The sequence below is a fragment of the Candoia aspera genome, chromosome 3 (genome assembly GCF_035149785.1).
Source record: "Candoia aspera isolate rCanAsp1 chromosome 3, rCanAsp1.hap2, whole genome shotgun sequence".
Lineage (NCBI taxonomy): Eukaryota > Metazoa > Chordata > Lepidosauria > Squamata > Boidae > Candoia > Candoia aspera.
Window position 1 is genome coordinate 158,568,023 of NC_086155.1, and position 13,617 is coordinate 158,581,639.

General features: G+C 35.5%; 1 protein-coding gene across 1 annotated transcript in view; it reads left to right on the plus strand.

The window, feature by feature from the left end:
* Window positions 1-13,617, plus strand: part of LAMA1 (laminin subunit alpha 1) — an 84,808-nt gene that overhangs the window by 51,903 nt on the left and 19,288 nt on the right. The window contains exons 37-48 of the mRNA XM_063299955.1: window positions 739-949; window positions 1,177-1,293; window positions 1,370-1,533; window positions 2,300-2,438; window positions 3,733-3,826; window positions 4,325-4,441; window positions 5,976-6,158; window positions 6,530-6,684; window positions 7,665-7,808; window positions 10,367-10,500; window positions 11,893-12,043; window positions 12,764-12,888. Of these exons, the coding sequence (XP_063156025.1) occupies window positions 739-949; window positions 1,177-1,293; window positions 1,370-1,533; window positions 2,300-2,438; window positions 3,733-3,826; window positions 4,325-4,441; window positions 5,976-6,158; window positions 6,530-6,684; window positions 7,665-7,808; window positions 10,367-10,500; window positions 11,893-12,043; window positions 12,764-12,888 (1,734 nt within the window). The remainder of the gene's footprint in view (window positions 1-738; window positions 950-1,176; window positions 1,294-1,369; window positions 1,534-2,299; window positions 2,439-3,732; window positions 3,827-4,324; window positions 4,442-5,975; window positions 6,159-6,529; window positions 6,685-7,664; window positions 7,809-10,366; window positions 10,501-11,892; window positions 12,044-12,763; window positions 12,889-13,617) is intronic.

Consider the following 13,617-nt stretch of genomic DNA (forward strand, 5'->3'; position numbering starts at 1 on the left):
TTTCTATTATGTGGAGTATATATCAAAGATAGGTACATAACTGAGGACCACAAGCAACATTTTGTGGTAAAATCCAAAACTGTATTTTAATGTAATTTTGTATGGATCTAGACAACATATCAAAATGGGAATTTGTAAAAAAGGAAAATAATTGAACCTGATTTAATTTATAGAATAAATTTGTAAAATATATTTGAAAGGATTCAGAAATATTCTTGAAGTTGTAGCCAAGAAGATGCCATCCAAGAAAGTCTCTTGATTTTCATCAAGGGTTCTGATACTTTTCCATTGATATTCCTGCTCTTGAGATCATGGCAAGAATAAATATTGAGTGCATTCACCACTTTATGCCAAAAAGATAAGTTTAATGGTATGGGATATGAATGCACAGAATGCTACTGTTTATAGTCTCTTTACTTCTACTTCTTTATTTCCTTTGTTTAAATATTAAACTAACCATTTTGGGAATAACATCTTGTGATATTCAAACATGGATCACATTTTAATGTATCCAAACAAGCCAAGATTATATGCAACTTTGGACTTACAAAGTAAAGCACCAACCTGTAATCCTTGGTTGATGATTTTATGGAGCGATCGATGAGTAAAAACAATATAAGTAAACAACAAAGCCAAATTTTCCATTAACTGTATCAGACAGATCTTAACTTCCTGTAGGATGGCTTTTACTTTCAAGAGGGTTTACATAACTTTGTGTATATGTTCTATAATTATTAGACATGCAGAAAAATTGCTGGCACGAATCCAGAGAGAATATTGGAGACCACAGCAAGAAATGAAGGGCTTTCAAAAAGCAGCAAAACGTGCCTTATCTGACCATAGCACCAAACATCAAGAAGCCCAGGATGTTGTGAATGTAGCAAACCGTAACGCCAAAGAGGCTAGCCGTCTGCTTGTTCTTATTAATAACAACCTCAAGGAGTTCAATGTAAGAAGATTCACAGCATATGTCATGTGATTTTATAGTAGATTTGTCTGACTGTTTAAGTAGTCTTTAAAGAAAAAAAATGAGGATTAATATTAGAATTAGTCAAAGTGTATTCCACTTAACATTTGTGTCCCTTTAAGCATAAAGGGATTTTATGCAGGATATACTTATTCTATAATAGCTGATATAAAATATTAATTATACCCAATGTTGTAATGATACCACAGCATAAAAAGCTGAGTGTTACAGAAGATGAGGAGCTCTCTGTTATGCTGATGAAAGAAGGAAAAATCCAAATGACTGCTGCTTCTGCCTTTGCAAGAGATATATTTAATTCTACATCTGTAAGTCACTGAACACTCATAACCCTTATATAGTTAATTAGTCATAATGTGATACTAACAGATTTTGAATGTTTAGAGTCTAGAAATACACCAGGATGAACTGATCTTATGGAGTAGTAAATTAAGACAACACGTGGATGACCTGGTCATGCAGATGTCTACTCGAGGAGCTCTTGAACTTATCTATAAGACAGAAGATCATGCTGCTGAGTTAGAAAGAATTGTTCATGCATTAGACAGGTGAGAGTATTATGAATAGGTTAATGTATAATTAACTTATGGATGTCATTAAGGTGATGCCTTACTGAAATAGATAACAATTTGTAATCCCTAAGATGTCTGCCTGCTAGAAATGGCTTTCTGCCTCAAAGCTTGTTAGACACAAAACCTTACATAGAAAATATAAGGCTTCCAGTCCAGAGCATAGAATTCATACCCTACATTCATGCCAGAAATCAATTGTGAATTCTGCACACTTAGGATCTTAAGAACATGGATTTTATATGCATGTGATTCATGAAACATCAAGCAAATCTGGAGTTATGATAGGCACTTCAAAAGGATGGTCACAATTTCCTTCATCAGCACTTGTAACCAACAGTGATGTACTGATACTGCAGCTCTTCTGAGTTGATATGTTTCTTTCATACTAAGCTCTAACATACTTAATTGCTACATGTGGGCCAAGGATTGCTGGAACTGAAATAACCTAGAATATAAGTAAAATTATTGAGGAAAATAAGGTTTCAAGTGTAACAAGAGACTGGCATTAATGACTGCATCTGAGTGAAAGGTAATGTATTCTTCAATATTCAACTATATTCAACTATGTTCAATATTTAACTATTCTATGTTTTTTAACATAATGAAAATGTTTTTGTTTCAAGTGCAACCATGATCCAAACAGAAGGCTTAAAATTATTTCTAGGTTGTTGTACAATCTGATAAATATTCTAATAGGTTAGAATTCTATGCAAAAAGGTATAATTTTCATCTTCTATTGCAGTGGCCTCTTGAATGTTAGAAATGTAACTTTGAATGTGACAAATTCGGTCCATGTGTACTCTACCATCAAAAATTTAGTTGAAAGTGCAGAGAACCTGGCAAGTGATGTTGATAAGATTATACATGATCCAGTACATGTGGTAAGTGCATAAGATGTTCATGTAATATTAATACATTTATACGTTCTGCACTATAAATATTCATGTTTCAAAAGTTACGTGGTAGAGATGTTTTGGAACATCTGGGAATGACAGCACATCATCTGTTTAAAGGAGCTACATTTTTTTCAGACTTCTGAGTAAATCTGAAAAAAAAATATGGATTTGCCTCATTAAAATACCTATGTCTCTAAAGCAACTCTTTTTAAAGCAGCTTTGAGTATGCATAGTCCTGTACCCCACAATAACAGATTAAAAAAAATCCTATGCATGAATTTCTGTTTCCTTTGTCAAAATAATATGAAAGGCTTTGGAAAGTTCTAATGGCTAACCACAATATCCAGGTTTTCTTTCTAATTATGAAATTATGTAAACTTTAGAAAAAAAAATTATGGTTTGCCTTTAATTCAGGTAATCCTTTGAATAAGCACCACTGCATACAATGGAAGTAGCTTTTGACTTGTTCTCAAGTTCAGCAATCATATTTTGAAAACTCTGATATTGGAATCTAGAAACTCAATATCTTTCTGGGCTTCTGAAAGCAGAATGAAAGCAAGGAATGAGAAGTATCTCCTTAATTGTCCAAACTTTTCCTTTTAAGAAATTCAATCCCATTGAAAAGAATTGGAACTTAACTTGTTTTCAATTTTAGGCAGACCTAAAATGGCTTGGAGGGCATGCTGTGGCCCCAATCTTTAGATCATGCAGAACTGGATCTTCGTGATGTGCCACCTGGTTAACCCCTGGTCCTTCTTTTCCTACTGTGTATTTGTTTGTGCATGGGTTAAGGGATGAGAACCTTCTCCCTGAGGTCAAAGTTCACAGAAATCCAAATAATTATACATATTGTAAGCATTTGGTGCAGCCCCATGATCCCTGGGAACAAGTCCAAGCCACAGCAGCTAACAGTTATGGAATGTGTTGATGAAAGTCATCTACATCTGTACAAGACCATTTTAGTAAAAACATTTTATGGAAGTATTCATGATTTTCACAACACCCTATTTCTAATATAATTTCTTGATACGAATGTGAAGATGTGTTTTTATGGTTCATTGTTTTATGTCTCACAGTAATAAATTCTTTGTATATTTAGTCATAGGATTAGATTGTAAGCTTAAGCTAAAATGATATAAAACTATAGGAGTGGGTTTCTTAAATTATAGACCCATAACACATAACAGTGTTTTCCAAAAATTATCTCATGCCAGAAACATGTATTTTAATACTGCTTTTTCCCATAAATAATGTTTTCTTGTTGTGTGATTGTTTTAAGCAAAAGGGGCCCTTTAATACTACTGGGAAAAATGTTCTTCAGCTTAGCTCCACAGTCTTAACTGATGCAAAACGTCTTCACAAGAAGTATGATGGTAAGCCTCATAACATATAGGTTGGGATATTAATCTGAAATCCTGCTCAGTAATGAAGCTTACTAGGGGATGTTGGACCTTTTATCATTAAAAACACCCCTATGTCATCACAGGACTGTTGCACTAATAAAGTCAAGGAGTTTACTCCACCTGAGATCTTTGTAGAAAGGGGATGGAAAAGTTGCTTGCTATATATTAGCATGGGGAATTTTGTAATAAGGAGCCTATAAACCTGGACCACTTACAAATTATCCTTCTGGAAGCAATAAAACAGCTACCTATTTGGCATAGGCTGCAATTATGTTTTAGTGTATTTTTTATGCGTGTTCCCTTGCAACATTTGGCTTTGCTCATTAGTTTAAGCTATATATAGCCATCTGCTGAATTGGCATCTTTTTAGCATATAGAGTACAGATTATGTAGGTATGATTCAGTACTTTTTGGTTTCTTTCAGAAAGTAATCTACTGCCTCAGATTTACAAATATTTTCCTCTGTAGGACTCAGGTCAGGGTTAAATGAGATTAACATAAAAGTGGAAAGACTTAAAGTGAAGGCCAGAGGAATTGCTAAAAAGTTTAATGACTCCCTGCTTCAGCTGACTGCATTGCCAAGAGGTAAGGGAAGTTCATCTTGATAACATTGTCCTTCATTATATATATACACACACACACTCCATTCAATTGTGTCCAATTCTTGGAGACTGCCTGGACAAGGCCCTACAGTTTTCTTGCAAGGTTTTTTCAGAAGTGCTTTGCCATTGCCTCCTTCCTAGGGCTGAGGGAGAGTGACTGGTCCAAGGTCACCCAGCTGGCTTTGTGTCTAGAACTCTCAGTCTCCTGGTTTCTAGCCTGGTGTCTTGACCACTACACCAAACTGGCTCTCCCTTCATTATATAAGGCAGATCTCTTTAACTTTATTACCACAGGAAAATCTATTTATTTCTGAGTATATTGAAAAGTAGTGTGCATGTAAGTGGACTATGTATGGTTGCTATTGGTTTTCATCATGTTCTCATGCCTTTAAAATACAAAAAACAGAATGAGTAGGAAATGACTTTTTCTGCATTGCTATGCATCATACTAAGCAAAGGATATCTGCCCATTAAAGCTCTAAAATATAAAGCAAGACACATCTTGCCATGCTGAAATAGGATTGCAGATTTGAATTTATTTTATTGACCTTTTCCACAGGCCAATAACCATAATTTAGCATGGCATGTATAAGTAACAACCAGTCATAGCAAGCCTTGGAGTAGTAGCTTCTTGTATTGATAATCTGATTAAAAGTTAGAATTTATTCATTTTCTTTTCCATGATACTACTACTACTACTTTGTAAGAGACATCACCTAGCTTATATACCAGATCTAAAAGAAAAACTACAATAGAAAAAAACAAAAAAAAACAAAGTTCATATAATTTGTTCAACTGTATAACTTTAGTTCCTACCATAAGATGCTAACTCTGGTTTTGATGGCTTAGTTAACTTACTCTTATTTCTTAAGATTAAAACAAACACACACAAATTCAGGATATTCAGGAACATGAAGTGGACTAAAAGAAACCTAAATTTAATTGTTAATTTAATAAGTGTCACATTAGAATGGGTTGTTGTTATATTAGAATTGTTTTATGTTTCTGCCCAGGCGTTATACCCAAAGTACAGAAGCAAATGAACTGCTCACAGACTCACAAGCTTCTCAATTTCAGACCTTGATAATTATATAGCAGGGTCTGAAATTATATTTTTGTACTCATTTAAATGCAAGTAAACCACCATGTGATAGGGAACAATCAGGTGGAAAACACTTTAAGTTCATATGGACCTTAATAGTCCCCATATACAATAGGGGCCAGGGACTAAAGGAGGTGGGCAAGCATATGCTTGGATGTTGTGACTCTGCATCCAAAGGCTTTTTATGCTGTGACTACTTGTTCTTATAGTCATAAGGTAATAGCCCATTTATCAGAGCAGGGTACACTTTACATTTAGGAAACTAAAAAACCTACTTGAGGTTGTTCACAGATCTCCTGTATTAGGTTCACTCTGGTCCTGAGACTGATAGCAACTGATTTTCAAAGATTGAATCTTCTACTCTGTTTACAAGCAGGATGATGGATAATCAAATTATGTTAATCATGTGTTTCAGATACTAGTGAAAATATTTTTGCAATAAAAAGGCTGGCTCTTTCTGCTAATTTGACTGCCCTTGATGGTTTAAGCCACCCTGGTGGTTTTAGTGAGAAGCTGTTGAACACTTCATCTGCATTGTCTAAAGTTAATGATACGTTGCAGAAAACAAATGAACTTATAATTGACTCAACAAATGCTGGTAGGTTTGCTGCTTGATTGCTTTCTAGAAATGTTACTGCATGCAAGAGTGAGATTAATTTTTAATCCAAAGCATTCCTTCTCTTATTTACATTAAAAGCAGTTTGCACTAGTCTACTTTGCTCATACGGTGAGAACTTGTAATGAGATTTACTATCTTTTCAATTGAAAGTTAGCATTTTCAGACTGGCAAGTCTGAGTGAAAAAGCAATAAAAAAATTGAAAATATATTCTTGATCACATAATTTTTTAATGTGTGTATTCATTATTATTCATTATTCATTTGCAGTTTAAAAAACAAGTATTATCTAAATAGTTAGTAGAATTGCCCCCAAACTCTCTTTCAGGATATCTCCACTTCTGTTTTGGCAGCAGCATCAGCTGAAAGAAAAGTGAATGAAATTGAAATCCAGGCTGGTCTGTTATATGGAAGGCTGAAACCTCTGAAAATGCTGGAGGAGAATCTAAGCAGAAACATCTCTGAAGTTAAAGAGCTCATAAACCAGGCTCGCAAACAGGCAGCTTCTGTAAGCAGCTTACTTTTTCTGTGTATTCCAAAAAGGAAATAGTTGCTTAGTTTCAGTACATATCCTAAATAGTTGCATCACTATATTAAGCTGTAACTAATAAAGGCTGTAATACAGAGTTTATTTTCCTCCTGAGGGATTTGTTTGTGTCCACAAGGACTTAGATTTTTCTTTCAATAACATAAACCATCCATGTCTTCCAATGATCTTTCAGTATCAAAGATGCAGTTTCACAGAGAACAGGCGCATGCAATGTGTGAGACTACTAATTAATACCAACTATTCATTCTGTTGTCAAAGCTCTCCATGGCCCTCCTCTGTACTGCTCTATATTTTCATCCCAGGACATTCTTCACTTCATTTTGCAGCAGTGCTCTTTTCAGCTATTCAAAAATCTCTGGTTCCCTCCTAAGACCATGACCCTGTGGATTACCTATCCTGTGGTCCCCTCCAGTACATACTATTTAATAAACACGACAGTGAGCCTTGATTATTTGCTTTGGGTCCTGCGTTTTGATTCCACACTACCAACTTCTATCTTTTCTCAAAAGCCATGCTTTGCATATGGTCTTTACTTCAACCATCAACTTCCTACATCTTAGTGGAGATAAAGCTCTACTCAAGTACCATACTATAACTAAACCACTAACCAAGTTCCTGAAAAATCTTGCATTGTTTCCCACCGTCTACTGCTTCCTTTTTTTTCAGTGTGTTTTACATTGTAGGATATACAGAGCAGTCCACACCAGCAGCACATAGAAACACCATGCATGATCTTGGTGCAATGTAAAGTCAGAAAAAGAAAGATTCCCCCTCCCCCTGGTTTATATATATAAATATGACAAGTATTTTATTCTTTAATGTAAATAATACTTGTATGATATCCACTGTGTGTCTTTATGCGTGTGTGTTTGTTTGTGTGGGTGTATATATAAATTGTATCTGCATTATATAAAGTTTTGTATTTCTCTTTTTGTCAGATTAAAGTTGCAGTATCTGCAGAAAGAGACTGTATCCGGGCCTATCAACCCCAGATATTATCTACTAATTACAATACGTTAACATTAAACCTTAAAACAATGGAACCTGACAATCTTTTGTTCTATCTGGGTAGCAATGGTAAAGTAAGTAAAAAAATTTATATCTCAATTCTTTTATAGGCAGGGAACTCTACCAACTGTCAGATAGTCCAGATTTACACTGGTTTCTATTCAATTATATTATCCGACATCCTTACAACCAGTATGCTGCATTTTAGTGGTCAATATATTGGTAATAAAAGATTTTTTGTACATGTTTATGAGTAAAATGAGAATTTTAATATATGTCAGTATCTGAGAGAATGAAGTCATGTTGCAAAATACATTTTGGGTTATTATGAATTTTAATTTTTAATTTTAATCTGTTCAATCGTGTCTAATTCTCGGAGGCTGCCTGGACAAATCCCTGCAGTTTTCTTGGCAAGGTTTTCTCAGAGGTGGTTTGCCATTGCCTCCTTCCTAGGTCTGAGAGAGAGTGACTGGCCCAAGGTCACCCAGCTGGCTTTGTGCTTAAGGCAGGACTAGTCTCCTGGTTTCTCATCTGATGTCTTAACCACTACACCAAAACTGGCTCTTATTATGAAATACAAGGGTGCAATCTCTTGCATATTTTATGTGTTGCAGATTTCAGTGGTCAGTAATAACTATTCTCTTAAACTTAGGCTTCATGAATATCGCTAACAGTAATGGTCAGAAAATAGTTACATTCTTAAATTTGGATATGAAATATATGGATTTTCTATCCAGTTGCCACAGTGATGGTTGTGGATACTGAGATATCTTTCCTTTCTGTTATTACTTTAACAATAAAAAAGCTTGGTATGCATACATTGATATAAAGATACTTTGCCTTTCTAGTGATATGTCTTTGTTACTTCTGAGATGAGCAGTTAGGATCACAGATATGTAGTTCATGTATTCTTTGAACTATTAGAAGGTTAAACCATTAATAATGCTAGGATCTAACCTGGAGGAATAAACTTGGTAGGGATAGTACATGTGGCAGGATCTTGCAAGGAAGATTACAACAGGTCAGTTAAAGATGGAGCTTTCTGCTTCATGCAGGCATTTCTCTATGCTCACAAGCAGACCCAGATGACTTAAGTATATAGGTTGGCTCATGCATTTTAGTGGTTATCACATATCCAATATTGTTAGAGAATATTACATTTACATCTGCTGCTTAACCTGGGATGTGTGGATAAACAAAGGTAGCAACTTGGTATCTTTCAGATTTTATGGACTAACTCTCATCAGGCTAGAAGTATGGCCAAAATGCAAGATATTGTACAAACTATAGTTCAAAACATTTAAGGATCCCCTGTTGGTTTTCCATGAAGTAAACTATAATGGGCAGTAGAAAGAGAAAGAAAGAAAGAAAGAAAGAAAGAAAGAAATGGCATACACACATACACAACATACATACATGTATGTGTGTGTGTGTATGTATATGTACATGTATGCATGTGTATGCATGTATGTGAGTGTGTGTATGTATGTGTGTGTGTGTGTGTATGTATATATATGTATGTATGTATGTATGTATGTCAGGGTTTCTCAACCAGGGTTCTGTGGAACCCTAGGGTTCCACAAGAGGTCACTAGGGATTCCCTGGGAGATCACAATTTATTAAAAAAATTATTTCAGATTTGGGCAACTTCACATTAAAGAGATATGTTTCATTCTTTATTTTTAGTTCAAGAACGCTGTTAATGCATATATACAGGCCTACAAGTGAAATGAATATAATAATTTTGTAACTATATTTTGTTATGGCTATATTTGAGCCTGAATGTGCAGGGGTTCCCCAAGGCCTGAAAAATTATTTCAAGGGTTTCTCCAGGGTTAAGAAGTTGAGGAAGGCTGATTTAAGGTAATGAAACCAGGTGGCAGTAGGTAGCTGTCCAGTTGGAAAAAAGCAACTCAGTAATAAATTACTTGGAATTCAACAAATTCTAATGCTAGCTAGCCTTTTCTTTTCTTTTTTCTCCACCACAATTGGTCCCAATCAATTTACTATTGATACAGCTAATTTGGATTGGTTTTTATATTATAGTTATCCAAGACTAATTTGTTCTTTAACTACATGGCTTGTATTTTCTAGTAGAGCTAGATGTACGTTCATTAAAATGATTCTGTGGTTAATTAGGCCTGGGTAATTTTATGTGGTCTGTACATCTTCAAAGCGTTTTTCTTGAATGCTTCATTTACAAGCAAAATGTCTAACAGCCCCTTATATTCTAAGTTTTTAAAATTGAGTTGGAAATTAGCACACCTTGTTTATACTACTGACTTCTCAAATATCAATGTGATCTGCATTCTGATTACTTTGCATTATTTTCTTCCCTGGTTCTTCCAAGCTGTTTCTTGCAATTGGCTAGTTTCAACTGTAGTATATCCTCATGTTTAAGTTGATGTGTTTGAGATGGCCCACTTCACAGCAGTAGGTCAAATAATAAACTTTCTTCCTAGGGCCAGAAAGGTAGAGTACAAATTAAAATGAGTATGATCTATGGTTATGATTATAGTTTCCCTCTTGGAATCATAACAATTATTAAGGTTGTTTTTAAGAGCTTTTAAAAAACTTTAGAACACTTTTAGACATGTTGGTCTTTTAATATTGCCTTCACAATTTTTTTTAGACTGATTTCATGGCAGTGGAAATGCGACGTGGCAAGGTGGCCTTCTTGTGGGATATGGGTTCTGGATCAGCAAGACTGGAATATCCTGATTTATCTATTAACAACAACAAATGGCATAGAATACATGCCACAAGGTAAAATACTATTGATCTGTGATTCTATCTATCTAGAACAACAGATATCTAGAAAAAGTGAGCTGTGTTGGGAATAAAAACTTTTATAATCCTTAGAGTAATAATTTAAATTTACCTGATAAAGGTATTTGCCATAAGATAGATGTAAGAGACACACAACTACTAAACCAGAGATATACAACTACTATTGGTTTTATGACTTCAACAGCCAATTAGTAGCAAATTTTGCAGCAGGTTCAACGATTTAAATGTAAAATATAAAGTAACCATTTTGCCTCTTAAAACCTATCCATATTCTCCCAAATGTAAAAGCAGATTGATTTGGGGGCCATAAAAGAATGCTGATAGGTCACATACAATCATAGACCAGAGATAGATAGATATTTTGAGAACAATGTTTTATAGTGGTTAAGGTGTTGGATTAGTAGTGGGGAGTCCCAATCTCTAGTCCACCCTCAGCCAAGGGAGCTCACTGGATGACTTTGAACCAGTTCCCCTCTCTCAGCCCAGGAGCCTTCATGGTGTAGCAGTTAAGGTGTTGCACTAGAAGCACGGAGTCCACCGTCAGCATAGAAGCTCACTCAAATGGCCTTTGAAGCCTATGTAGCTTAATACAGTTTGGCTCCCAGATATTTTATTAGCTGAAAAAAAAATCACCATTATGTCAGGCTGTGTCAGTCTTATAAGGTAGACCAGACTAAGAAACAGAGATTGTGCAGACCTAAAGTTACTTGTATTGGAACAGCTATAGTAACAGAATCTTGCAAGTCTGAATTGCTTCCTTTCCTCCCTCTCTTATCTTCTTGTGAATTAAGGGGGAGGGGGGATGTCTAAGGCATTTTTGTAAACCACTTTCTTGGCCTGGGCTCAAACCTCATTTATCCTTGGCAATGGATTTTCTCTCTGTCCTTCCAGGCCATCCTGTATACTCACTATAGGCTGTATGGTCATACATATAGCTCAAGAAAACTGTTTAGAAGAGTTTTCAGTGCCTTGATAAAGGATCCACAATAAAAAAAGGGGGGTCTCATAAATAAGCACCTAAAAATGTATAGTGGGTTAAGCTGTTGGATTGGTCCCAAGGAGCCCTCAGCCACAGAACCTTGGGCCAGTTGCTCTCTCTCAGCCCAACCTATTCACCGACTTCTTGTTGTGGGAGCAAATAGGATAAGGGAGTAGGTACATTGCCTGGAGTTCCATTATAAAGGATGGGATATATAAATAAAATTGGTAAATAACATCTAAATGATAAGGTATTCAGAACAGTTGCCGTCCATTATATATAAAGACTCTCTTTTGTCTCAGAATATTTGCATCTTTTTCTTGAACTGCTTATGTAACCCCAGCCAGCCCATTTAACTATTTTAGTTCCTTCATTGTTCTTCTAATTAGGTTTGGGAAAACTGGCACTCTGAGTGTAGAGGAGACCAGTTCTCCTCAGAAGCCCATCAGAAGAACTGCCACCTCTCCTGGAGCAGCCACAGTGCTAGATGTAAATCAGTCAACTCTAATGTTTATTGGTGGACTCGGAGGACAAATCAAGGTGAAAAATTTACTGCAATATATTGTGATAGTTCATTTCGCTGATTTTGAAGATGGTTTCCTGTGATGAATCCATAAGAGCTGTCAAGTATTCAGAAATGAAAAGACAGACATCTATATAATTGCTTGTTCTTGTAAACCAGAGTGCTTTCAACATTGCCAGTGAACTGTAATTTTAATGTGAGAAACAGCACCATCCATGTGGGGGGGGGGGAATGATGAAACCAGTGTCATGACACAAGTCTGCCTCTTCTGCATATTGTTGTGTTGTTGCTCACACATCCAAAGGAACAGAGCTTGCAGTGTTGTGCTGCAACACTGACAAAAGCAGCAAGCTCCTGAGGATACTACTGGCGATAGGTGGAAGTTATTACAAACATGGGGATTAATAATATTAGTCATTACTAGCTTGATTTGAATTAAATTCAGTTGTCTCATTTTTGCAACACAGACCACAGCATGTTACTCAAATGCAGTGGAACTCCTCAGTGGAGCTCAAATAAAACATTGTTCTATTAACTGATCCTGTTTTCCTCTTACGTTAAACCATGTTTGCTGGAAAAATATATAGCAGAGAATAAAAGGAAGAGATCAAGAAACTTTTTTTTTTTCATTTACCTTTGTATCAAGATAAAGTTTACTTCAGCTGTTTATCTGAGGGAATTTCAAATAGCTCAAGCTTATTTTATTTACCATAAATGTGTTTTGTGTTTTGCTGTAGAAATCACCGTCCATTAAAGTAACACATTTTAAAGGGTGCATAGGGGAGACTACCTTGAATGGTAGGCCAGTGGGGCTTTGGAATTTTATGGAAAGAGAAGGCAAGTGCACTGGATGCTTTGGAAGGTGAGAACTGGAAATGGCTGCTGATATCCATCATTGAAGCAATTGGCCACATAGATGGTTTTATTACAACTGAGAGGGTTGGTTGGTTTATTTGGTGGATTGTCATCTCAGTCAATATATAAAGGACTTTAATTAGGGGCACAGAAGTATCTAGGCTTTGAAAAACATCACTATGACCATAGAGATTGCTTGAGATTTTTATAAATCTAATTACAGTAAGCTTCCCTGTTTGCTTTGTACCAGCTTAAAAAATAAGTGATCTTTAAAATTGTTTGGTTCATCTACCAAAATCCATAAATGAAGAATGCTGTGTAATCCTCCAGCTTTCCTTCTGACCTCCCTAGGAAATAAAGGCTGGTCAAGGCATTTTCTGCCAGAGCACTTTGACTGGGGAACTCACCTGCTGAGAAGGCAAGAGTTGTCTTGTAGATGGGTATAAAAACATAATTGTGCACATTATTTATTTATTTATCAAATTTATATAGCCAAATTTTTACGCATACCTGTACCACTTTCCATTTTGTGTGTTCCCAGAATTTAATTTTTTAAAATTACGTTTTCCTGTTTTAAAATTGTTGTAAGGTTGTATCTTGAAAAGTATCTGGATTTCTTCTGAGTGAAGAGGTGATTTAGAGATAATTCGATAAATGATCAATTATATATCAAACCCAATTAAGAAAATACTCCTATCTGTATAAGTATCATGGTTTAACCAGCAGAGGGAGATAG